This window comes from Pituophis catenifer, unplaced genomic scaffold, assembly GCF_029215685.1.
Source record: "Pituophis catenifer annectens isolate HBS135680 unplaced genomic scaffold, rPitCat1.0.hap2 SCAF_13, whole genome shotgun sequence".
NCBI lineage: Eukaryota > Metazoa > Chordata > Lepidosauria > Squamata > Colubridae > Pituophis > Pituophis catenifer.
The window spans coordinates 15,003,903-15,031,724 of record NW_027256893.1 but is presented as its reverse complement, the minus strand read 5'-3'; the positions used below and the strand labels follow the sequence as shown (position 1 = coordinate 15,031,724).

General features: G+C 41.6%; 1 protein-coding gene across 1 annotated transcript; it reads right to left on the bottom strand.

The window, feature by feature from the left end:
• Window positions 1–1,211: 1,211 nt before the first annotated feature.
• CTRL (chymotrypsin like) lies at window positions 1,212–27,822 on the bottom strand. Its single transcript, XM_070953206.1, has 14 exons — window positions 27,768–27,822; window positions 26,172–26,275; window positions 23,897–23,976; window positions 22,837–22,918; window positions 20,886–21,066; window positions 20,224–20,357; window positions 18,828–18,977; window positions 12,593–12,698; window positions 7,926–8,029; window positions 5,682–5,761; window positions 4,660–4,741; window positions 3,066–3,246; window positions 2,131–2,264; window positions 1,212–1,373 (listed from the first exon to the last, which is right to left on the bottom strand). Exons 1-14 carry the CDS (start codon window positions 27,820–27,822, stop codon window positions 1,212–1,214), a joined length of 1,635 nt encoding a protein of 544 aa, XP_070809307.1.

Below are 27,822 nucleotides of genomic sequence, written 5' to 3'. Positions count from 1 at the left end.
TAATCATGCCAGCCACTTTACCACGGAGATGTCTTTGGACAGTGCTGGCTCTTTGGCTTTGAAACAGAGATGAGCACCGGCCCCTAGAGTCGGGAATCCCCACTAGCACATATGTGCGAGGGGAACCTTTACCTTTACCTTTTATGGTTGCAATGCATGCTCTAATGAAAGGCAGGTAAGGACTTGCACTTCTGAACTCAAGTTAGTGGATGAGGTTGAAAACAATTGTTTGAAAATGTTTGTAGATAATATGCATTCCTATATATTTTTCCCATCTATTAAATCTTGAAAGAGACAAGGCTGGAACTGATACTGGCTTTTATGTATTTTAATAGGCATTGAGCTATGTTTTATCAAATCCTGTGAGATGGGACAACACTTCTTAAATTGTCTCCTGTTTTCCATATTTGCCGAGGTTTACGTTTCTAAAACTTGCTTTTGATGTTGTCCATTCAAATACTTAAAAGGATGAAATACTTCGGGACAAAATAGCTTATATGTGGAGCTATTTCACCAATAGATGAAGAGATGCCAAGGCATAATGGGAAATTTTCAGTGAGAGTCTAAACCATGATTATGATTTCTAAAAAAATAGTTAAAATTTGTTTGAGATGCTACAACAGCTGGAATTAGCTCCAGAGTTCTGATACGGACACTTGAAGAAAGTTACTACAGGTAGTCCTTGAGTTACAAATGTAATGGAGCTTGCCGTTCAAGAAGTCGGAGTCAGAGAAGCTGAGCAGGGCGCGATGGTCCCGCTCTCCCTCTGCTCTCACCGCTCCACTTTTGGAGCACCGAGAGCAGGCAAAGAAATCATAGCAGAGAGGCTGGAGAGGAGACCCGACTCGGGGGGGGGGGGGGAGGGGGCCGGAATAGGCAGAGTGAATGTTGCATCACCTCTGGTCATTCGTAAGGGTGAACAACAGCTGTGGTGCTCCAAAATTTGTAACCTCAGGACTGTCGTAAGTACTTGGGGGGAAGTTATGTCATAACTTCAAACAGTTGCTAAGTGAGTTATTGTAACTCGAGGATTACCTGTAGTTTACTTCATTTTATTATGACAGATGATCACTGGAAGAAGATTTTTTCTTTGAAATGAAAACTGATGTTTTTTTTTCTGTATCTCAGTTGCAAGAATTTATGTTGATTTATTTTCTACATTGGGGGGAGTCCCAGTGAGAGCATTTGTCTTGTGTCTCCCAGGGGTGTCATCAGTTGCTAGCTACAACTTCGTCAATCCAGTTGCGCAATTCAGAGACTCGGGCATACACAGCAGGAGTATAGATGTTACAGCTGGAGCTTCCCCAGGAGACGACCCCAATCAGATACCAAGTTGAGTCTTTCTTGCATACCAGAGGGCCACCAGAATCACCCTAAAAGGAAAGAAAAGCAAATGCTTTTTAAGAAAACCCCTTTTTTTTTTAGCCTGGGGGGAGAAAAATTAACCAAGGTGGAGCCCAAATTGTACCAAGGATGTTTTTTCAAAAGGCGACTGGACACTCTTTTTGTTTTTCCTTGAAAACGTTTTGCTTCTCATCCAAGAAGCTTCTTCAATCAGAAATGGAGAAGCTTCTTGGATGAGAAGCGAAACGCCTTGAAGGAAAACACAAAGGAAGTCCAGCTGCCTTTTGAAAAAGCACTTTTGGTGCAACCATGACCTGGATGACTGAGAATCTCCTTAGGTAGCCCAATTTGTACTTGAATAAGAGGCCTTTGGGGAAATCAAGGATTGCAAGCTAGCCTAGAAAGCTGAACTAGCATCCTGGACGAAGACAGCAATGGCCTTCAACCATTTTTGTTTGGCTGCAAAGAAGACCACATAGTCATGTTCTTGAATGCCACCAGGTGTTGACCTCAACCTAAAGGAGATGTCTTTGACCTTAAAAAGCCCTTTGAAGCTCTTCATCAAGACCTCATCTCTACATCACGGTTGACACTCTGGTATCCTTTGAGTGAGTGGAACTCTTAAGACCTCCTCCAGTAGGGCCAAAAAGGTATGAAAAACCTAAAGAATATTACTGGGTGCCTTTCTCTACCTTGCCAAAATAAACTCATGGCTGGACACAAAGAACCTCCCTCTTTGCAGTTCAATACGCTGTCCAGATAAAATCTTCCTTAAGAGATACTTACATGGCAGGATGTGGAACCAGCTCCACCTGCACATATCATAGAACTGGTGATAGGCCAGGGATGTTTTTCCTGGCACACATTTTCTTGCACCAAGGGAAGAACGACTTGCTGTAATATGATTGCAGATTCATATGCTGGCAGAAAGAAAGAAAGAAAAAAAAAAATCTGTGTGGACGAAGCAACCAGTTGGAATTTTATTTATTTTATTTATTTTATTAAAATTTATATGCCGCCCTTCTCCCGAAGGATTCGGGGCGGCTCACAACAGTAAAATCACAATAAAAGAGCAAAAATAAATAAGATGAAAAGATTCAATTAAAATCCCACAATTAATTAAAACTCCCAAAGAGCCTTGATAGTACAGTGGTCTACGCACCCTGTTATTAACACAGCTGCCTGCAATTTACTGCTGGTTCGAATCTCTCCAAGGCTCAAGGTTGACTCAGCCTTCCATCCTTTCTAAGGTAGGTGAAATGAGGACCCAGTTTGTGGGGGCAATAAGCTGACTTTGTATAAATATACAAAAGTATGAAGGCTATTGCTTAACGCATTGTAAGCCGCCCTGAGTCTCCGGAGAAGGGCGGCATATAAATCAAATTAAAAAAAAAAACAGAATCAGACAATTTGCTTAAAAAGCCATGTCTTCAGGTCTTTGCGGAAGGAACGGAGATCAGGGGCTGTCCGGAGCCCAGTGGGTAACTCGTTCCAGAGGGTTGGTGCAGCCACAGAGAACGTTCTCATCCTGGGCGCCGTCAGCCGACATTGTCTGGCCGACGGCACCCGGAGGAGGGCAGCCCTATGTGAGGAGGCCGGTAGGAGGTGATCCTGCAAGTACCCCGGGCCCATTGGCAGAGTGAATTCAAGAAGGCAAATTGGTGTCTTCGCTTTCCGGTTTGGGTTTTCTCAGCCCGCCTGATTCCCAAATGGCCACTTACAGCTCAGCTTGTCCCGTCCCCAACCGGTTGTGACACACTTTAAATCTGGGGATAAAACTTCCGTGGAAGAAGCCAGGCAGACCGGAGATACGTAGTCATTCAGCTGCACTGGAGCAGACAGCTTCAATAGGGTGATGTCATTATTTAAATAGTAGGAGTCCCAATCAGGATTGGTAATCACCTGCAAAACATCAGGAGTGGAGGGAGAAAAATTATAGTCTAAAAAATCAAATCAAATTCTGCTTGATTTAAGATCTTGGAAGTCCGTCACTCCCTGGTAGGCTCTTCAGAACTTTTTCCATCCCAAAACCAAGATTAACAGCAACATGGTTATGCAAGACTGATAACTGTTGCTATTTCTGGATGGAAATATCGGGTTTCTCCATATCGCCTTTAGATCGGGTGAAATCTACTTACCGTCCCTACTGGTTCAGGAGTGCACGCTTGGACCCCCTGGGTATGCACAAACCCTTCTGCGCATGCGCAGAGGGTAAAAAACCAGGAAGTAACGACGACCACGCGGGTGGGCAGAGCCTCACGCTGTCATCGTTACCGGTTCTCTGAAGCAGCTGCTGCCGTCGCTACCGGTTCAGTCGAACCTGTCTGAACCAGTAGCATTTCACCCCTGCTTTAGATCTTAATCTAAAATCACAGATTCTGTGAGTGCTATCTTTTCCTTTGTTAAGACTCTCTAAAGGAAAATAAGTAAAAAGAAAATTTAAATAAACGCAGCAACATTTATTTTGACTTAGGAGAGCCAACCATCATAATTTGCAAACCAGCTTTTATAACTTAATGTATAGTGAACTAATTAGCCCAGAGATCTGCAACTTTAAATACTCAAATAGCCATTTGGACCCATTTCCCACAGAAAAGAAAACACCGGAAGCCACAAAACCTGGGTGGGCGTGGCCAACTCGATGTCACTCACTTCCACCAGTCACATGACCCCTCCTAGCCACGCCTACCCAGCTGGTCATTAGGGCAGAGAACCTGTTGTTAAAAAACACAGAGAACCACAAAATCCTTTTGACATCTTTCTCTCTCCCCTCCCTTCCTCTTTCCCCCCCTCTCTCCCTCTCTCTCTGTATCTCTCTATGTCTCTCTCTCTCCCCCTCTCTCTGTATCTCCCTGTCTCTGCCCTGGCCGCTTCTCCATCCCCCACCATCGCCCTTACCTTCTCAGGCCAGGCGAGGAGTGACTGGGAGGGGAGGGAGAGGGGTGGGGCCAGGCAGTGTTGGGATCACCTGACAGGGAGCCACAGCAGAGGGCCCAAAGAGCCGCATGTGACTCTGGAGCCGCAGGTTGCTGACCCCAGAATTAGGCCAACGAACTATGGCTTAGCAGAACTGTTTGTCATGACATCTGTCACGACAACTGTGGGGTTGCATTGCCCTGTGCATCAATAAATAACTTTAAATGGTTTCCATTACAAACTACATAGGATTACAAGATGATCTGGAGGTGGGACCAAAACAACAACAACAAAAAGTAAAGATGATCATGTGATCTTCTATCCCTGATGCCTAAATGTGCTTTCCTTGCATGATGCACTCTTGGCTCATTTGGACATTGTCCCAAATGAGCCACTCACCTTGATTATGGATCGCTGTTGGACTGGCGCAGCGTTATCGAATCTGTTCTGCAGTCCAAAGTAAGCAAAATGTCTTCCCGCTCTGGAGAAATAAAAACACAACTCATGTCTAACGTGCTATGGTGACCTTCTTCTCTCTGATGCATACGTGCAGCGAAACTGAACATTCAGACATACTGTAAATCAATCCCTTAGTGCTGGGGATGGAAGAAGAAGAAGGGTAGGGTAGGGTAGTTTAGGGTAGGGTAAAAAAATAGAATAGAACAGAAATAGAGCAGAGTAGAGTAGCGTAGAAATGGAAAAGAAATAGGAATGGAATGGAATGGAATGGAATGGAATGGAAAAGAATAAGAGTAGAGTAGAGTAGAGTAGGAATAGAATAGAATGGAATGGAATAAGTAGAATGGAATGGAATGGAATGGAATGGAATGGAATGGAGTCCCTCGGGAGTTGGGTGGCATAGAAATGCAACAAAATAAATAAAATAAATAAATGGAATGGAATAAGAGTAGAGTTGGAATGGAATGGAATGGAATGGAATGGAATGGAATTCTTTATTGGCCAAATATGATCAGACATGAAGGAATTTGCTTCCGGTGCAGAAGCTGTCAGTATTCACAGGTAAAACAACAAAGTGATAAGACATAGATCATAAATACATAAATAAGCTATCATAAATAGATAGCCTCTATTGAGATTCAAATTCTTGAATCTCAAATCATTTTGTTGATTCAGTAGTTCAGAAAGGGATAGAATAGTTTGGAGATGCAGATGGGGAAAGAGATGGTTAAATCGGATAAGGCCTTTTGATGGTCAGAGGTCAAAGGTGAGAATTCTCTTTCACTTTTATGGGAGACATACAGTCTTAGGGCAGGGGTGTCCAACCTTGGCAATTTTTAGACTTAGGGACTTTTAACTCTCAACCTTTGATGATTCAAAATAAGGATGAAAACTGGTAACACGGTGCCTCTAGGACAATGATCAATATAACAAGAACACGGAAAGGATTTACCGGTACTTACTCCACATTGCAGTGAGCAGCAGTAACAACCCAATTCTCATTGATCAGGGAACCGCCACAAATATGGTAACGTGAGCTAGTCTAGAAAAAAATTCAAATAGCACAGATTTGGAACGCACGAAAGATAAAATGCATCAAGAAAACAGACTGTTGGACAAGTTTACCCTCCTAATTTTTCCCTCCTTGCTTCCCCCCTTTCATTTTTTTTGAGGAATAAACTAAACATCAGGAGGGAAAAAAAACAATTTGTAGGTCAAATTTTCCAACCTGAATAAGTCCCAAGTATGGATACGAATGAATTCTAAAATCAAGTCCTATTGACACTTAATTTGACCATTCTTCTCACTTTGGATGCAAAAGTAGCAGCAAATAAACTCTAAATAAATTTGTCTTCAAAAAAAATCACACACCCTCTTCTAACAGGAATCCAGAAAGAAAATACAGTACTAAAAGTTGCACACAAATAGTATTAGTTAATTCTTTTTTTTAAAAAAAAAAAAAAAGTTTGTACAACAGAGAAAGGTAAGAAGTCTTTGATTTTTAAAAAAAATCAGTTTATTTACATTTTAAAAGATCTTTTTCAGGAATTTCAGGAAATGGGAAAGATGCATACAAGTGCCTGCATACGTCCTGAAGGTCAGCAAAAATGAGATTTCCACATTTTTTAAAAATGTAAAACTCTCTACCCAGGTAGGAATACAGTACTGTATTGTTATCAGCAACAAAATTTTAGTCACTTTTTCTGGGGCAGCTTGAAGTCCCACCTACCCTATTTTCACCTATGCACTAATATTATCATGTCATCTGCACCTCTATAACTGTCTGGTTTGGTTCTGCAACCCAACAAGACAGACACAGACTTCAGAGGATAATTAGAACTGCAGAAAAAACAGTGGCTACCAACCTGCCTTCCATTGAGGACCTGTATACTACACGAGTCAAAAAGAGGGCTGTGAAAATAATTACAGACTCCTCGCATCCTGGACATAAACTGTTTCAATTCCTACCCTCAAAACGACGCTATACAGCACTACACACCAGAACAACTAGACACAAGGACAGTTTTTTCCCGAACGCCATCACTCTGCTAAACAAATAATTCCCTCAACACTGTCAAACTATTCACTAAATCTGCATTACTATTACTATTAATCTTCTCATTGTTCCTATCACCCATCTCCTCTCACTTATGAGTGTATGACTGTAACCTTGTTGCTAGTATCCTTAAGATTTATATTGACTGTTTCCCTGTGACTATCATTAAAAGTTGTACCTTATGATTCTTGACGAATGTATCTTTTCTTTTATGTACTCCGAGAGCGTATGCACCAAGAAGAATTCCTTGTGTGTCCAATCAAACTTGGCCAATAAAGAATTCTATTCTATTCTATTCTATTCTATTCTATTCTATTCTATTCTATTCTATTCTATTCTATTCTATTCTATTCTATTCTATTATGTCTTAAAAGGATAGCTTTGTTATGCCAAACTACTCTTGTCCATTGTGAGAAAAATACCCATTTAAAGAAGGGGCCAAGAGTATCCCTTCTTGGAATGCATAGCCACGACAATCAATGGGATCCTCCCTATAAGATCACAGGAGTCACAACGCCCATGGGTTTATGGTTATAGACTCTCTAAAATGATAATAAGATTTACAATAGCAGTGTGAATTATAACACAACCTTTACTGCAGGAATGTAGGATCTGACAACCACGTGGAGTGACTGAATTATAGTTTGACTCGACATTCTGCTCTTCTAAGGAGTCTCCAAGCCTGCCCTTTCTACTAGCACCTTCTAATATAAACCCTCTTTTTATGACCCTGTAATCCCTTAATCTAACATAGAGTTGGGGCGACTGGATGGAATTGAGAATTTACTGGCCAGATGCCCTTCCTGATGCCTACACAGGAGTTCACAGCAGATATTTTTTTCTTTGCGCTTTAAGAGAGAAACGTATGCCACCTAAGGTTGAACTCTTATGAATGTGAAGTAAGTGTCTTCACCATTAGGCCACCACAGCACTCTACCTTCTATCATAAACAATATCCTTTAATTGTGCCCACATGTTGACTCAATTCAATCCGACAACAATTTTATGTTCATCTTCTATCTTCTTCCATTCCAGGGTCCTCAGGCAGCTTCAGCTTGCCTGCTGTGCCTAAAATGCAGTTGGATATAAGGAAAATAGTACTTGTCCTCCACACTACTGACCTACCAGTGACTACGGACGATGTCCTTACCTGCAGTGAGACTTGCCAGGGCCAAGAACCAGGAATGGCATCCACCCCGTTGATAATTCTCTCTGCATCTTTCACATTGGGCTTAATGGCTGGGTTCCCACAGCCTATGAAAAGACAAAGAGAGGGTCAATCTTATAAGTATCTCAGATCTGGACTGAGTAGCCTTCTGTGAGGATCCTCCAAGGTTGTGGAGGATTGTTCAGATTTATTCATTCACTGCCTACTCTTGACAATCTCAGAGAAACCAGAATTTACATGCAACTGGTTGGCTGTTACACTTTAGGCTACAGAATAGGGGCATTTTTATTTTTCAAGTTGAGAAAGTCATAATTGGCCCTTGAGTGATACATGTGGCAGGGCCCACATTCTAAAAATTTGCAGGAGAAAGTAGGGCCAAAGTAAATTTGATATAACTCTGCATGAATGTCTATTTCAGTCTTCTAAACAAACTATCCTCAACATTGCTTCCTATACGTTTTTAATCATGTTCCCCTTTGTCTGCATAGGACATTATATAGCAGAGCAATTTTTGAAAAAAGCACTGCTGGAGTTGGAAAGAGCATCCCAAAGAAGGCAATGGCAAGCTATCTTTAAAAAAAAAAAAATTCAGCATTTACATCTTTAACATCTTTGTTACATTTTTACAGCTTTCCGATACCGGCGTCTTTGGTAATATCTATTTTGTCTTTTGACCAACTAACTTACTAATTCATATATTCACTACAATATATACATATCTATTACACATTAAGGATTTTGTTCCTCTATAATATCTTCTCTTACGTTTATACATTTATATATTGATTTTAGATTCTTTCTCCAGCCAACTATACCATCTATTCCAGGTTTCATAATAAATCGTTTCCTCTCGGTCTTTAAGTTCCATTGTTAATTTATCTGCTTCTGCACATTCTACCACCTTCTTTATAATCATCGTATTTGATGGAGTAAATTCCAGCTTTGTGCAAATGAAATTCTGGCGGCCGTAATTATGTGGAGTATGAGATAATAAATTTTCTAATCTTTTCTTTTATAATTCCCAACAAAAATAGTGCGGGTTTCAGAGCAATTTTTCCCCCTGTGATTTCCTCTAGCCATTTTTTTAATTTTTAACCAGTATGCTCTTGCTTTGGGACATGTCCACCACATGTGGAAATATGTCCCGTGTTGATGGTTACATTTCCAACAATGTGGTGAATTGTTTGGGGATATCTTGGCTAATCTCACCGGGGGATACGGCAAGCTATCTTAACTGCCAGAAAACTGCCTCCTTGGCATCATTCACAGTTCCTCTTTGAAGAAGAGTACCGAACCCCTCCAGAGTTGTAGCTGGAAACACTCTTCCTTTCCCAGCCTGTTGCTCTTTTTTATTTATTTTTTGCAAAGGAAGGACATTCAACCAAGCAGGCCTGTGAATTAGGCAATGTGTGTTTGCGCTTGTGTGCAAGCAATGAACCTAAGCATGCCTCCCCCCCCCCCCAGGAACTGCATGATCCATCAGCTGTGATGAAAGAATAGGAAGCAACCAACCAACCAACCTAGAAATGCAGCACATGCTTTACTCACCACAGGCAACATCAAGGAGCACTAGGTAAGTAAGAGCCGCCCACAGGAAAGTCATTTTGGTTGCTACTCCCAAGAGCTTTAGGTCCCCGGGTGCTGCTTTTTATTACTATGAGCCGTGGCGCTTCGCCAGGTGTGGTTGACTTCCCCTCCCCACATCCTTGGATTGATGATAGCAGGAGCAGACTAAATTTAGCCTTGGTGGCATGATGCAGGTGTCTTGACAAGGACGTTTCACCAACAGTGCCACAGAGTTTGCAAACAACACCTGTTTCCCACAACAGTCTTTTTCTTTCAAGCTGAACAGTAGAGTCCAAACTCCCTTGTTGGCCATTTGTAGAGTTTCAGACTTTGCCTAATCACCCCTGTCTTCTTTTCACCCAACCATTTCTAAAGCCTTTCCACGGGGGTCTCCTTAACACCTTGTCACCCTTTCTCCAGGAAGTCTGGAGACACTAACTGGGGCTCTTTCTGGGAACACCGTGTTTTGTTGTTGCCTGTGATGTAGCTCCATTCTGTAGACCTGCTTTCCTGACAATGCCACTTGCAGACGTCAAAACAGAACTCTTACTCAACCTTGTAGGAATTGGGCCATAGGCAAGAATCCTCTGAAAGGAAGTGGACTGGAGAAAGCATCTCTATTTCTCATGTATGTCTGTTGCAGAACCAATCAGGATGTCCCAGTCTGAGTAAAACAAAAAACAAAAAAACCCCAACTCTCTTTTTAAAAGAAACTGGCCCTTGCCAAAGAGATCTTCTTCTTCTTGGGGATCTTATTGACTCCGTGGGGATCCTGTGCTCCATTTGTCCTGGAGCTGTTTTGCCTTTAGACAAGACTATATGGACACAGGATGGCCCTCCTTCATGCCACAGGACACTAACCAACGAGACTACGGAAGCTCTGGAGGCCAAAATTATTCCAACCTTCTTCCTCACTTTGTGCTTCTTGATTGGGGTTCCTGGCAATGGTCTCGTGATCTGGACCATCCTTTCCAAATTCCCCCAGCGCTCATTTACCATTGCCCTCATCCTGAACTTAGCTGTAGCTGATTTACTGGTAATACTGACTGTGCCTTTCTGGACTTACTATTTCGCCAAAGGCTGGGTGTTTGGTGTTCCTCATGTACCTTGTGTATTTGACCGTCTACATCAGCATCTTCTCCATCATGTTAATGAGCCTCCATCGCTTTGCTGTGGTGGTCCTTCCACTTGGTTGCTCCACTTACTAATTTGTAGTTTTTTTTCTTTTAAGAGATAAAGGTAAAGATATCTAAGGGCTTGCCACAAAGAAGAGGGAATCAACCTATTCTCCAAAGCACCAGAAGGCAGGACAAGACGCAATGGATGGAAACTCATCAAGGAGAGAAACAACCTGGAACTAAGAAGAAATTTTCTGGCAGAACAATTAGCCAGTGGAACAACTTGCTTCCAGAAGTTGTAAATGCTCCAACACTGGGAGTTTTTAAGAAGAGATTTCACAGCTACTTCTCTGAAATGGTATAGGATTTCCTGCCTGAGCAGGGGGTTGGACTAGAAGACCTCCAAGGCCCCTTCCAACTCTGTTATTCTGTTCTGTTAAAGTTTTCTCCTGTCCAGTCATGTCTGACTCTAGGGGACGATGCTCATCTCCGTTTCCTTAGCCGTAGCAACTACCGTTGTCCGAAGACACTTCTGTGGCCAGCCTGACTATATGCTGAGGCGAATGCAGCGCTGTTACCTTCCCATCAAAGTGGTACCTATTTATCTACTCACATTTGCATGCTGTCTAACTGCTAGGTGGACAGGAACTGGGACAAGTAATGGGAGATCACCCTGTTGCGTGATGCTCGGGTCTCAAACCTGAGCTGTCAACTTTCTAAGCTCAGCGTCTTTGTCAGCCATCAATGCCCGCCTTAAGAATTTACAATATGAGAGACAATAACCCAAACTAGGTTTATCAAAAAATACCTTAAAGAGATAACAATAACCTAAACTGGCATTGTCCCTCCCAATCTCCATTTTGTGTCAAATGATTCCGAATGACCAGCTCGAAGATCTTTCATTGAGTAAAGCCGGTTTGATTCTGGCAGCTTCAGTTTGGCTAGTTTTTTTTTTTTAAAACACTGCTTCCAAGTCTCAGCCTCTGTGCTTATTCCTATTCCTATTTTCCTTTCTTTGCTGCAAGGAGAAATTTTCCACAATCTCACACCTGTGATCTCTTTAATCAGTCTGATTTGCCCTTCCGTTCTTTCCGCCGCAGATCCTGAGGGAAGAGCCTTGAGGGCTGCAGCTGGGCGACAAGACTTCCGAATGGTCATGCTTGGACTGTGACTTTCCCTTCACAGGCAGCCATCTTTGTTGGGGGGAAAAACTAATATTGTCTGTACTTGCAGATAAGCTCATATTGGGTGTGTTTGGGGATCTAGAATTTTTGGCTTATCCATGAGTGTATTCATTATCTGGTTTCCCACGATAAAATGAGATTGTTCTGTTTTTCAATCTTTAGGCCCCTGCTTGATTAAATGGCCTACTGCTCTACATTATATTGACCAAAAGTAAGGTAAAGGTAAAGGTTCCCCTCGCGCATATGTGCTAGCCGTTCCCGACTCTAGGGGCCAATGCTCATATCAGTTTCAAAGCCGAAGAGCCAGCGCTGTCCAAAGACATCTCTGTGGTCATGTGGCCAGCATGACTCAATGCCAGAGGCGCACAGAACGCTGTTACCTTCCCACCAAAGGTGGTCCCTATTTTTCTACTTGGATTTTTTACGTGCTTTTGAACTGCTAGGTTGGCAGAAGCTGGGACAAGTAACGGAAGCTCACCCCATTACGCAGCACTAGGGATTCGACCCGCTGAACTGCCGACCTTTCGATCTTAGTCTTAGTCTTAGTCACTGAGCCACTGCATCCCTTAATCTACTTTTAAAAGGGCATAATTAACACCACACAGAACTGAACCAAGAATATCCTTCTGCTTATTGCCTCTCAGGTTGTAGTCGTCGTTTTCCCTTACCTTTGTTTGGACCAAATTAGTCTGTCTTTCCCCAGAGATTCCCCCCCTCCTTTTTTTTTGCAGCATTTCTACCCAGCCTGGAGAGTTGGTTTTCCCTCTCCCCTCCTTCTCACCAGGGCGCAGAAGAGTTCCTTCAGCTGAGAGGTATCCTGCAGCATCCTTGTGGACATTTTGCTCCTCTCCTCGGCTGTTCGACATGTCATCCGTTTCTGCAAGTGCCTTGGAGAAAGAATGCAAAGTTGGGGTTACGTTCTAGGTTGCTAACAGTGGGACTCTGAAGACATAAGCGTGCCATAGATTAGAAGTCACTTCTGGCCCACATTTTACCATTAGAAATATATTCTTTTTATGTCTTGTATTTGAACATCAGTGGGTCCTTTTATGCTAGTCTCTGCCTGTCACTTTCGAAGGGCTCATTGGACCAGAGTCACGCTTATCCAAGGGTTGGAAGTGAGAAGTGTCATCCTACTACTGCCGAGTAAGAAGAAGCGTGAGATATTTCTCTAGGAGAGTGATTAAAAGAAGGCCGTCTGGAGCCAAGCATCTATATATTCCACAATGTCAGGATATTTAGCTTTTATCAGGCACTCTTACTGCCTGCCTTTAAACTGCCAACTCTTTTTTTTTTTTAAATCCAGGAACTCTTGCACTTTATCCTATCCCGATAATTTAATATTTCCAATGAGCCACATGTTTCAACATTTCCCATCACTTCATACAAAGCACAAATTCCAACGTTTCCCAACATTTCCACCGAGTCACAAGACAGCTCTTGAACATTTCTGGCTTTTTAATGACTTTTATTCTCCCGCGGAAGAGAATTCAAATGTGGAAACGTTACTGTGACCTCAGAGTTAGTCACAAGCCAGACAGACCTGGGTTTCTCGTGAAATTATTGCCGGCAAGATACTCCTCTCCCAATGAGGACCAACGTCTTCCTCTGCTTACTAGCCTATGGTGCACCAACATGCATTTCCCTGCCACCGGTGCAGAGGAGATGGCAGAAGAACATGTTAAGCAGTCCTTCTATGTCTGCCATAATGCTTAGGTTGGCTTTTAAATGTTCATCTCATAAATGACCAGGATTGTATTTGTGGAAGTTTCAGCTTTGATGAGTAAATAGGGGGGTGAAGATGGAATTAAAGCAGTCTTGTGTTTTTCTGAGGTTTTGTAAATAGAATTCAGCAACTGGAGAACTTCAAGAAAGCACATTTGGGAATGGGATCAGATGCATAAATCCACACCGGTAATTTTGCCAATACTTTCAAAAAGTTGCCTTTATCTCAAGGAACTAAAATTCAGGGGTATTTTAGAAGGCACCAGATACATGAAGCTTTGTTTTTGACATGGGAGAAGATCAAAAAATACCATTATCTGAAGATTCCAGTCTGGGTATCTACAATTGAAGCTTTTTCTTATCCAGTGGTATTTGAAGGGGAACAAATTGTTAGATATAATGAATTATTGGATGAAAAGGGTGAACTTAAATTGAAACAAAACTTAGAAGATCAGGGAATTAAGATAGATTGGTTTTCATACATGCAAATACTTTCCAGATATCAAGAAGTCTTTAAACAAGAAGGTATTTAAACAAGAAGGTGTTTTGACTGGTTTAGACAAGATATTAATGGGTTCAGATGACCATATAATTAAAAAGCTATATGGATATTTACTTGAAGCAAAATTGGAAGAAGAACAAGTTAAAGAATCAATGATAGCATGGGGAAAAAATTTTGGTTATAGTATTGATTTAGAGAAATGGCAAAAATTGTGGTCACATAATTATAAAATGACAACAGCATATCAAGAGAATTTGTATAAGATGTTTTACAGGTGGCATCTACCCCCAACGAGAATAGCCAGGATGTTTAAGAATAAATCGGAGAAATGTTGGAAGTGTCATCAAACTCCAGGATCGTATTACCATATGTGGTGGACATGCGTGGAAGCAAGGAGATTTTGGACTAAAATACATACGTGGTTAGAAAAAATGACAAAGAGACATATTGACTTTAAACCAGAAATATTTTTATTAGGAATTTTACCAGAGACATTTAATAAAGAATTACAATACTTAATTGTGAACATTTTAACAGCGGCCAGAATTGTATTTGCCAAAAACTGGAAAGGAGAGAAGATAATTACCAATGAAGAAATTATTATGAAAATGTTGGACCGTGCTGAAATGAGTAGATTGACATTTGAAATAAGAGAACAGGAAGATAAACAATACTATTTGATATGGGAGATATTTTATCAATGGTTTGACAAAAAAGTATGGAGATGAGATAGCATATATGAAATGTTTAAATATTTATCTTCAGTTTAAGTAAAGAAGAATATATGAGGAGATCTGGAGAATTGTAAGCACGAAATGATTTCAACCGATTGAGATGCTGTCTATAATTGTTTGTAAGGATGATATTTTTATGTTGTTGTCGTTGTGTTTTTATTTTATTTTTTTTAATTTTTAATCTAAAATAAAACTTTTTCCAAAAAAAAAGTTGCCTTTATCTCAAGATGGATATAAATGCCATTTTGCCAGTTTAGTGCCTTATTTTAAACCACTCAGTCATTATTCTTGGAAACCTAGGACTACATTACAAGGAGTTCACAGTCCTAAGAACCGCTTTGCTGGTGATGCACCGTTAGTAAGTCCAGAGGAGTTCCCTTTCTCTCCGTGTTGTGTTACAAATAGCTTTTGAACCCCAGTGTGTCAAAGGAAGTCTGATGTAACACAAGGGACTCCTTTGTTCAAAGGAGGGGAAAAACCATTACAAATCTCAGTGACCTTTTTGAACTACTAGGTGATGTCACGGAAGCAGAAACAATACAAAAAATAGGAATTTTGCCCTTGGATAGGTTCTGGCCTGCCCTGCTTTTAATTTTTCTTGGTTTGGTTCAACAAGCCATGTATTTCCAAACCATTTATCTTAGGGAGAAAGTACTATAGATTAACTGAAATCCTAGGTGGACAGTAGCTGGCCAAGATACCGGTATTACAAGTAGTCCTTGATTTACAACTATTTGTTTAGTGACAGTTGGAACAGTACTGAAAAGGATGACTTACGACCCTTTTTCTCACTTAAGTTGCAGAATCCGCGTGGTTATGTGATCAAAATTCAGGCACTTGACATGTATTTATGACAGCTGCATTATGCAGGGGTCATGTGATCCTACCATTCGCGATCTTCCCGGCCAGCTTCCTACAAGCAAAGTCAACGGGGAAAGCCGGATTTTCTTCACTGCCCACTGAACAACTGCAGTGGTTCGCTTAACAACTGCAGCAACAAAGATTGTGAAACTAGGCACAACTCATTTAACCGCAGAAAGTTAGGTCTCGATTGTGGCCCGTAAGTCGAGGACTGCCCTGTAATTCTGTGTACAGATAGTGTGTCTAGACACCGTATCTCTTAGCAGCTGTACGGTGCTGGGATTACTCAGCAGTGAGGGTCTAGCCATTTCATTGACAACCATTAACAGTTTTTGTCCCCAATTAAGGCTCAATAGGCTTTCCAAGGACCTCAGGGCTGTCTGGAATCCAACATGGGAAATGCTTTTTTTTTTTTTTTTTTTTGGATAAGGTTGACAGGTTGTTCCTTTCCAATAACTGGGATTGGGTGTTGGGAGAGAAGGTACTTTCCAAATATTCAGTACTCCAGCAGCCCCCGACTATTATCTTGCTGTCTTCCTGCCAATATCTGGTGTGCTGGATGTGTCACTTTTGGCACCACAGCAGAGATGTGCTGCATCTCGGCAAGTTTGTAGACTTCAACTCCCAGAATTCCCCAGTCAGCATGGAATTCTGGGAGTTGAAGTCCACAGGTCTTAAAAGTAGACAAGGTTGGACAAGCCCTGCACTACAGTATCCTTTGGAAGTCCTCCAAGATAGGAATTAAGCGACTTTTAGTCCAACTTCACGGATACTTCTTCCTGTCATCATAACATCCAATTTGTCAAAAATTAATTGTTTCTAGAAGCTCCCTTACCACTTTTTCATAGGTCAGCGACTTTCCTTCCCTACTTTTTTTTCTCTCCCAAGTATTCATATCTGTGATTTTTGTCTTTGGTGCCTTTTGGGATTTTTTTATTTTTTACACAATGGAATCTCTACATTTTTTTAGAGGGTGATTTGATGCATGACAGTTAACCTGTAATGTTGAAATTAGTGTATGGAATTATTTATTTTGTGTATTCAGTCTGTTTTTAAAATTTGGAACTGTAACCTTTTTATTCAGTAAAATGTCGATCCTCACAGAGTGGTGAAGCGTGGGTTGTTTTTGTTTGTTTTTTTTGGTGGGGTATAGTTGTAATAGGGACACGGTGGCTCAGTGGCTAAGAATCTGAGCTTGTCGATCGAGAGGTCGGCAGTTCAGCGGTTTGAATCCCTAGTGCCGTGTAATGGGGTGAGCTCCCGTTACTTGTCCCAGCTTCTGCCAACCTAGCAGTTCGAAAGCAGGTAAAAAATGCAAGTAGAAAAATAGGGACCACCTTTGGTGGGAAGGGAACAGCATTTTGTGTGCCTTTGGCATTGAGTCATGCCAGCCACTTGACCACGGAGATGTCTTTGGACAGCACTGGCTCTTTGGCTTTGAAACAGAGATGAGCACCGCCCCCTAGAGTCGGGAATCCCCACTAGCACATATGTGCGAGGGGAACCTTTACCTTTACCTTTTATGGTTGCAATGGATGCTCTAATGAAAGGCAGGTAAGGACTTGCACTTCTGAACTCAAGTTAGTGGATGAGGTTGAAAACAATTGTTTGAAAATGATTGTAAATAATATGCATTCCTATATATTTTTCCCATCTAACAAATCTTGAAAGAGACCAGGCTGGAACTGATACTGGCTTTTATGTATTTTAATAGGCATTGAGGTATGTTTTATCAAATCCTGTGAGATGGGACAACACTTCTTAAATTGTCTCCTGTTTCCCATATTTGCCGAGGTTTACGTTTCTAAAACTTGCTTTTGATGTTGTCCATTCAAATGCTTAAAAGGATGAAATACTTCGGGACAAAATAGCTTATATGTGGAGCTATTTCACCAATAGATGAAGAGATGCCAAGGCATAATGGGAAATTTTTAGTGAGAGTCTAAACCATGATTATGATTTTTTTAAAAAATAGTTTAAAATTTGTTTGAGATGCTACAACAGCTGGAATTAGCTCCAGAGTTCTGATATGGACACTTGAAGAAAGTTACTACAGGTAGTCCTTGACTTACGAATGTAATGGAGCTTGCCGATTACATTCGTAACCTGAGGATTCATTGGAGTGAATCAGGTAAGATGAACGTGAAAACTCCCTGCTTTCGCCCACACATTCGCTAATTGAATGTGCGGGTTGTTAAGTGGACATGAGGTATCTCAGGAGGAGAAGGCCATGGGAGGGGCTAGTGATGGAACAGACCACCTGCTTAAGACCACCCAAGGCCTCTCCTGACCCACTCAGATATCTCATGCTCCTCCCCCCCATCCTGCCACATCTGTGGAGATTCGCCTTGCGAAGATCTAGTGAACTGTTTTCTCCACCCTGTCTGTTGCGGTTTCTTTGCGTACCCCGGGTGCTCCAAAAGCAGAGCGGTGAGACCAGAGGGAGAGAGGGACAAGCGCGCCCTGCTTGGCTTCTCTGCTTTTGCAGAGAATGGATGCCTGAACTTGCACAAGATCACGGCCCCCAGGAGCTTCCAGTCTCGGCCCCCAAAGTGTTTGCAAGTTGATGGGACAACTTTCAAGCAGCATGATTTCACTGCCTCAAAGACTTCTGTCGGCATGCAAATGCTTCCCTGCGCCGAGATTGGAAGCCTTTGGGGGAAACTCACTAAGGCTGTCCGCCGTTCCAGAAGTCGGAGTCAGAGAAGCTGAGCAGGGCGCGATGGTCCCCCTCTCCCTCTGGTCTCACCGCTCCACTTTTGGAGCACCGAGAGCAGGCAAAGAAATCATAGCAGAGAGGCTGGAGAAGAGACCCGACTTGGGGGGGAGGGGGCGGGAATAGGCAGAGTGAATGTTGCATCACCTCTGTGGTCATTCGTATGGGTGAACAACCGCTGTGGTGCTCCAATATTTGTAACCTCGGGACTGTCGTAAGTACTTGGGGGGGGAAAGTTATGTCGTAACTTCGAACAGTTGCTAAGTGAATTGTTCTACTCGAGAATTACCTGTAGTTTATTTCATTTTATTATGACAGATGATTACTGGAAGAAGATTTTTTTCTTTGAAATGAAAACTGATGTGTTTTTTTCTGTATTTCGGTTGCAAGAATGTATGTTGATATATTTTCTACATTGGGGGGAGTCCCAGTGAGAGCATTTGTCTTGTGTCTCCCAGGGGTGTCGTCAGTTTCTAGCTACAACTTGGTCAATCCAGTTGCGGAATTTGGAGATTCGGGTATACACAGCAGGAGTATAGACGTTACAGCTGGGGGTTCCCCAGGAGACGACCCCAATCAGATACCAAGATGAGCCTTTCTTGCATACCAGAGGGCCACCAGAATCACCCTAAAAGGAAAGAAAAGCAAATGCTTTTAAGAAAACCTTTTTTTTTTTAGCCTGGGGGGAGAAAAATTAACCAAGGTGGAGCCCAAATTGTACCAAAGATGTTTTTTCAAAAGGCGACTGGACACTCTTTTTGTTTTTCCTTGAAAACGTTTTGCTTCTCATCCAAGAAGCTTCTTCAATCAGAAATGGAGAACCTTTTTGGATGAGAAGCAAAACGCCTTGAAGGAAAACACAAAGGAAGTCCAGCTGCCTTTTGAAAAAGCACCTTTGGTGCAACCATGACCCGGATGACTGAGAATCTCCTTAGGTAGCCCAATTTGTACTTGAATAAGAGGCCCTTGGGGAAATCAAGGATTGCAAGCTAACCTGGAAAACTCAATTAGCATCCTGGACAAAGACAGCAAAGGTCAACTGTTGAGGAATTCGCAGAGCAACCCTAGAGTAGCAAGGGTGTGCACATGAAAGCGACTGAGAGCAGTTGCGAATAATCACAGCCAACACACAGATACACTGAATTGTGTTTACTTTTAGGAAATAGTAAAAAGGCACAGTCCAATAAACAGTCCAGGTCATACATAGATAAAGCAGAAGATAGTAAAACAATAGTCCAGGGATATTCCAGTAACAAAGTCTTCTTACCAGTCATCGTAGTCATACACAAATAACAGTTGCAAACAGTAGCAAACACAGCAAAGAGCAGTAACGATCAGCAAAGAGAAATAATGATCAGCAGAGAAAAATAATGATCAGCAGAGAGAAACAAACCATGTTTCATGCTTTCTCTTAAGGACATTGGCTACAGAGCTAACCAATCAGGACACAGTATGATGCAATCTTAAAGCTATATTGAGGTTTTATATATTGCCAACCCAACAAGTTAGGTAATTATCATTTCCTAACATCAACCATTTTTGTTTGGCTGCCAAGAAGACCCCATAGTCATGTCCTTGAACGCCACCAGGTGTTGACCTCAACCCAAAGGAGATGACTTTGACCTTAAAAAGCCCTTTGAAGCTCTTCATCAGGCCCTCATCTTTAGATCATAGTTGGCACTCTGGTATCCTTTGAGTGAGTGGAACTCTTAAGACCTCCTCCAGTCGGGCCAAAAAGATATGAAAAACCTAAAGAATATTACTGGGTGCCTTTCTCTACCTTGCCAAAATAAACCCATGGCTGGACACAAAGAACCTCCCTCTTTGCAGTTCAATACGCTGCCCAGATAAAATCTTCCTTAAGAGATACTTACGTGGCAGGATGTGGATCCGGCTCCACCTGCACATACCATAGAACTGGTGATAGGCCTGGAATGTTTTTGCTGGCATACATTTACTTGCACCAAGGGAAGAACGACTTGTTGTAATATGACTGCAGATTCTTGTGCTGGCCGAAAGAAAGAAAGAAAGAAAAATCTGTGTGGCTGAAGCAACTAGTTGGAATTTTATTTATTTTATTAAAATTTATATGCCGCCCTTCTCCCGAAGGACTCGGGGCGGCTCACAACAGTAAAATCACAATAAAAGAGCAATAATAAATAAGATGAAAAGGTTCCATTAAAATCCCACAATTAATTAAAACTCCCAAAACAGAATCAGACAATTTGCTTAAAAAGCCATGTCTTCAGGTCTTTGCGGAAGGAACAGAGATCAGGGGCCATCCAGAGCCCGGTGGGTAACTCGTTCCAGAGGGTCGGTGCAGCCACAGAGAACGTCCTCATCCTGGGCGCCGTCAGCCGACATTGTCTGGCCGACAGCACCCAGAGGAGGGCAGTCCTATGTGAGGGGGCCAGTAGGAGGTGATCCTGCAAGTACCCCGGGCCCATTGGCAGAGTGAATTCAAGAAGGCAAACTGGTGTCTTCGCTTTCCGGTTTGGGTTTTCTCAGCCCGCCTGATTCCCAAATGGCCACTTACAGTTCAGCCTGTCCCGTCCCCAACCGGTTGTGACACACTTTAAATCTGGGGATAAAACTTCCGTGGAAGAAGCCAGGCAGACCGGAGATATGTACTTATTCAGCTGCACTGGAGCAGACAGCTTCAATAGGGTGACATCATTATTTAAATTGTAGGGGTCCCAGGCAGAATTGGTAATCACCTGCAAAACATCAGGAGTGGAGAGAGAAACCTTAAAAAATTATAGTCTAAAAAATTAAATCAAATTCTGCTTGATTTAAGATCTTGGAAGTCCATCAATCCCTGGTAAGCTCTTATTTATTTTTATTTTATTTATTTATTTTTATTTTTATACCACCTTTCTCCCACGGGACTCAGGGCGGTGTGCAGCCGAGATAAAACATAGCATATAAAATTTAAAAACAGTTTTAAAAAACAATTAAATGATTTCAGCCCAATAATTTAAAACAACCCAATTAAAACCGAATTCAATTAAAACAGAGAGGATGGGATCAAGCCAGCCCGGCTAGATGGTATAAGTGTGCTTTCAGGGCCCGACGAAAAGTCCGGAGGTCTGATATCGTGCGTATCTCAGGGGGTAGGTCATTCCAGAGGGCAGGTGCTGCCACAGAGAAGGCTCTCCCCCTGGGGGTCTCCAGAACTTTAGAACTTTTTCCATCCAAAAACCAAGATTAACAACAACATGGTTATGCAAGACTGATAACTGTTGCTATTTCTGGATGGAAATATCGGGTTTCTCCATATAGATCGGGTGAAATCTACTTACCGTCCCTACTGGTTCGGAAGTGCACGCTTGGACCCTCTACGCATGCACACCCCCTTCTGCGCATGCGCAGAGGGTAAAAAACCAGGAAGTAACGACGACCAGGCGGGTGGGCAGAGCCTCACGCTGTCGTCGTTACCGGTTCTCTGAAGCAGCCGCTGCCGTCGCTACCGGTTCAGTCGAACCTGTCTGAACCAGTAGCATTTCACCCCTGCTTTAGATCTTAATCTAAAATCACAGATTCTGTGAGTGCTATCTTTTCCTTTGTTAAGAATCTCTAAAGGGAAATAAGTAAAAAGAAAATTTAAATAAACGCATCAACGTTTATTTTGACTTAGCAGAGCCAACCATCATAATTTGCAAACCAGCTTTTATAACTTAATGTATAGTGAACTAATTAGCCCAGAGATCTGCAACTTCAAATACTCAAAGAGCCATTTGGACCCATTTCCCACAGAAAAGAAAACACCGGAAGCCACAAAACCTGGGTGGGCGTGGCCAACTCGATGTCACTCACTTCCGTCAGTCACATGACACCCCCTAGCCACGCCTACCCAGCCAGTCATTAGGGCAGAGAACCCATTGTTAAAAAACACAGAGAACCACAAAATCCTTTTGACATCTCTCTCTCTCCCCTCCCTTCCTCTCTCCCCCCTCTCTCTCTGTATCTCTCTATGTCTGTCTCTCTCCCCCTCTCTCTGTATCTCCCTGTCTCTGTCCTGGCCGCTTCTCCATCCCCCACCATCGCCCTTACCTTCTCAGGCCAGGAGAGGAGTAACTGGGAGGGGAGGGCAAGGGGTGGGGCCAGCCAGTGGTGGGATCACCTGACAGGGAGCCACAACAGAGGGCCCAAAGAGCTGCATGTGGCTCCGGAGCCACAGGTTGCTGACCCCTGAATTAGGCCAACAGACTATGGCTTAGCAGAACTGTTTGTCATGACATCTGTCACGACAATTGTGGGGTTGCATTGCCCTGTAGGCTGAGCATCAATAAATAACTTTAAATGGTTTCCATTACAAACCACATAGGATTACAAGATGATCGGGAGGTGGGACCAAAACAACAACAACAACAAAAAGTTAAGATGATGATCACGTGATCTTACCTCTATCCCTGATGCCTAAATGTGCTTTCCTTGCATGATGCACTCTTGGCTCATTTGGACATTGTCCCAAATGAGCCACTCACCTTGATTATGGATCGCCGTTGGACTGGCGCAGCATTATCGAATCTGTTCTGCAGTCCAAAGTAAGCAAAATGTCTTCCCGCTCTGGAGAAATAAAAACACAACTCATGTCTAACGTGCTATGGTGACCTTCTTCTCTCTGATGCATACGTGCAGCGAAACTGAACATTCAGACATACTGTAAATCAATCCCTTAGTGCTGGGGATGGAAGAAGAAGAAGGGTAGGGTAGGATAGTTTAGGGTAGGGCAGGATAAAAAATAGAATAGAACAGAAATAGAGCAGGGTAGAGTAGCGTAGAAATGGAAAAGAAATAGAAAGGAATGGAATGGAAAAGAATAAGAGCAGAGCAGAGCAGAGATGGAATGGAATGGATTGGAATGGAATGAAATGAAATGAAATGAAATGAAATGAAATGAAATGAAATGAAATGAATAGAATAGAATAGAATAGAATAGAATAGAATAGAATAGAATAGAATAGAATAGAATAGAATAGAATAGAATAGGGATGGGATGGGATGGGATGGGATGGGATGGGATGGGATGGGATGGGATGGGATGGGATGGGATGGGATGGGATGGGATGGGATTATTTATTGGCCAAATATGATCAGACATGAAGGAATTTGCTTCCGGTGCAGAAGCTGTCATTAGTCACGTGTAAAACAACAAAGTGATAGGTCATAGATCATAAATACATAAATAGGCTATCATAAATAGATAGCCTCTATTGAGATTCAAACTCTTAAATCTCAAATCATTTTGTTGATTCAGTAGTTCAGAAAGGGATAGAATAATTTGGAGATGCAGATGGGGAAAGGGATGGTTAAATCAGATAAGGCCTTTTGATGGTCAGAGGTCAAAGGTGAGAATTCTCTTTCACTTTTATGGGAGAGATACAGTCTTAGGGCAGGGGTGTCCAACCTTGGCAATTTTTAGACTTGTGGACTTTTAACTCTCAGCCTCTGATGATTCAAAATAAGGATGAAAACTGGTAACACGGTGCCTCTAGGACAATGATCAATATAACAAGAACATGGAAAGGATTTACCGGTACTTACTCCACATTGCAGTGAGCAGCAGTAACAACCCAATTCTCATTGATCAGGGAACCGCCACAAAAATGGTGACGTGAGCTAGTCTAGAAAAAAATTCAAAATAGCACAGATTTGGAACGCAGGAAGGATAAAATGCATCAAGAAAACGGACTGTTGGACAAATTTAGGCTCCTAATTTTTCCCTCCTTGCTTCCCCCTTTCATTTTTTTTTAGGACTGAACTAAACATTGGGGGGGAAAACCCAACAATCTGTAGTTCACCTTTTCCAACCTGAACAAATCCCAAGTATGGATACGAATGAATTCTAAAGCCAGGTCCTATTAATTTGACCATCACTTTGGATGCAAAAGTAGCAGCAAATAAACTCTAAATAAATTTGTCTTCAAAAAAAAAACCACACACCCTCTTCTACCAGGAATCCAGAAAGAAAATACAGTACTAAAAGTTGCACACAAATAGTATTGGTTAACTCTTTAAAAAAAAAAAAAGTTTGTACAACAGAGAAAGGTAAGTAGTTTTAAAAAATCAGTTTATTTACATTTTAAAAGATCTTTTTCAGGAATTTCAGGAAATGGAAAGATGCATACAAGTTCCTGCATACGTCCTGAAGGTCAGCAAAAATAAGATTTCCACATTTTTTAAAAATGTAAAACTCTCTATCCAGGTAGGAATACAGTACTGTATTGTTATCAGCAACAAAATTTTAGTAACTTTTTCTGGGCAGCTTCAAGTCCCACCTACCCTATTTTCACCTATGCACTAATATCATCATGTCATCTGCACTTCTATAACTGTCTGGTTTGGTTCTGCAACCCAACAAGACAGACACAGACTTCAGAGGATAATTAGAACTGCAGAAAAAACAATGGCTACCAACCTGCCTTCCATTGAGGACCTGTATACTGCACGAGTCAAAAAGAGGGCTGTGAAAATAATTACAGACCCCTCACATCCTGGACATAAACTGTTTCAATTCCTACCCTCAAAACGACGCTATACAGCACTACACACCAGAATAACTAGACACAAGGACAGTTTTTTCCCCGAACACCATCACTCTGCTAAACAACTAATTCCCACAACACTGTCAAACTATTCATTAAGTCTGCATTACTATTAATCTTCTCATCGTTCCTATCACCCACCTCCTCCGACTTATGACTGTATGACTGTAACCTTGTTGCTGGTATCCTTAAGATTTATATTGACTGTTTCCCTGTGACTATCATTAAGTGTTGTACCTTATGATTCTTGATGAATGTATCTTTTCTTTTATGTACTCCGAGAGCTTATGTACCAAGAAGAATTCCTTGGGTGTCCAATCACACTTGTCCAATAAAGAATTGTATTGTATTGTATTGTATTGTATTGTATTGTATTGTATTGTATTGTATTGTATTGTATTGTATTGTATTGTATTGTATTCTATTCTATTCTATTCTATTCTATTCTATTCTATTCTATTCTATTCTATTCTATTCTATTCTATTCTATTCTGTCTTAAAAGGATAGCTTTGTTATGCCAAACTACTCTTGTCCATTGTGAGGAAAATACCCATTTAAAGAAGGGGCCAAGAGTATCCCTTCTTGGAATACATAGCCACAACAATCAATGGGATCCTCCCTAGAAGATCACAGGAGTCACAACGCCCACGGGTTTACGGTTATAGACTCTCTAAAATGATAATAAGATTTACAATAGCAGTGTGAATTATAACACAACCTTTACTGCAGGAATGTAGGATCTGACAACCACGTGGAGTGACTGAATTATAGTTTGACTCGACATTCTGCTCTTCTAAGGAGTCTCCAAGCCTGCCCTTTCTACTAGCACCTTCTAATATAAACCCTCTTTTTTTATGATCCTGTAATCCCTTAATCTAACATAGAGTCGGGGCGACTGGATGGAATTGAGAATTTACTGGCCAGATGCCCTTCCTGATGCCTACACAGGAGTTCACAGCAGATATTTTTTTTCTTTGCGCTTTAAGAGGGAAACGTATGCCACCTAAGGTTGAACTCTTATGAATGTGAGGTAAGTGTCTTCACCATTAGGCCACCATACCACTCTACCTTCTATCATAAACAATGCCCTTTAATTGTGCCCACTCAATTCAATCTGACAAAAATTTTATGTTCATTTTCTATCCTCTTCCATTCCAGGGTCCTCAGGCAGCTTCAGCTTGCCTGCTGTGCCTAAAATGCAGTTGGATATAAGGAAAATAGTACTTGTCCCCCACACTACTGACCTACCAGTGACCACGGGCGATGTCCTTACCTGCAGTGAGACTTGCCAAGGCCAAGAACCAGGAATGGCATTCACCCCATTGATAATTCTCTCTGCATCTTTCACATTGGGCTTAATGGCTGGGTTCCCACAGCCTATGAAAAGACAAAGAGAGGGTCAATCTTATAAGTATCTCAGATCTGGACTGAGTAGCCTTCTGTGAGGATCCTCCAAGGTTGTGGAGGATTGTTCAGATTTGTTCATTCACTGCCTATTCTTGACAATCTCAGAGAAACCAGAATTTACATGCAACTGGTTGGCTGTTACACTTTAGGCTACAGAATAGGGTCATTTTTATTTTTCAGGTTGAGAAAGTCATAATTGGCCCTTGTGATACATGTGGCAGGGCCCACATTCTGAAAATTTGCAAGACAAAATAGGGCCAAAGTAAATTTGATATAACTCTGCATGGATGTCCTTTTCAGTCTCCTAAACAAACTATCCTCAACATTGCTTCCTATACGTTTTTAATCATGTCCCTCTTTGTCTGCATAGGACATTATATAACAGAGCAATTTTTGAAAAAGGCAGTGCTGGAGTTGGAAAGAGCATCCCAAAGAAGGCAATGGCAAGCTATCTTTTTTTTTTTAAAAATAATTTTTATTCAGCATTTACATCTTTAACATCTTTATTACATTTTTACAGCTTTCTGGGGTCTTTGGTAATATCTATTTTGTCTTTTGACCAACTATATACACATACATTTTATATATTACTTACTAATTCATATATTCACTACAATATATACATATCTATTACACATTAAGTATTTTGTTCCTCTATAATATCTTCTCTTACGTTTATACATTTATATATTGATTTTAGATTCTTTCTCCAGCCAACTATACCATCTATTCCATGTTTCATAATAAATTGTTTCCTCTCGGTCTTTAAGTTCCATTGTTAATTTATCTGCTTCTGCACATTCTGGCACCTTCTTTATAATCATCATATTTGATGGAGCAAATTCTAGCTTTGTGCAAATGAAATTCTGGTGGTCGTGATTATGTGGAGTATGAGATAATAAATTTTCTAATCTTTTCTTTTATAATTCCCAACAAAAATAGTGCGGGTTTCAGAGCAATTTTTCCCCCTGTGATTTCCTCTAGCCATTTTTTAAATTTTTAACCAGTATGCTCTTGCTTTGGGACATGTCCACCACATGTGGAAATATGTCCCGTGTTGATGGTTACATTTCCAACAATGTGGTGAGTTGTTTGGGGATATCTTGGCCAATCTCGCTGGGGGATATGGCAAGCTATCTTAACTGCCAGAAAACTGCCTCCTTGGCATCATTCACAGTTCCTCTTTGAAGAAGAGTACTGAACCCTTCCAGAGTTGTAGCTGGAAACACTCTTCCTTTCCCAGCCTGTTGTTCTTTTTTTTTTTTTTTGCAAACGAAGGACATTCAACCAAGCAGGCCTGTGAATTAGGCAATGTGTGTTTGCGCTTGTGTGTAAAGTGTTGCAAGCAATGAACCTAAGCATGCTTCCCCCCCGCCCCCCAGGAACTGCATGATCCATCAGCCGTGATGAAAGAATAGGAAGCAACCAACCAACCTAGAAATGCAACACATGCTTTACTCACCACAGGCAACATCAAGGAGCACTAGGTAAGTAAGAGCCACCCACAGGAAAGTCAT

Bases quoted from the DNA above. Each gene is read 5' to 3' on its own strand.
- CTRL (XM_070953206.1), bottom strand. From the start codon at position 27,822: ATGACTTTCCTGTGGGTGGCTCTTACTTACCTAGTGCTCCTTGATGTT. The intron at 8,030-12,592 runs GTGAGAAGGAGG...GTCTTTTCATAG, and splicing joins AGGAACTCTTCTGCGCCCTG to GCTGTGGGAACCCAGCCATT. The intron at 1,374-2,130 runs GTAAGTATCTCT...CTTTCCTTTTAG, and splicing joins CTGGTTCCACATCCTGCCAT to GGTGATTCTGGTGGCCCTCT.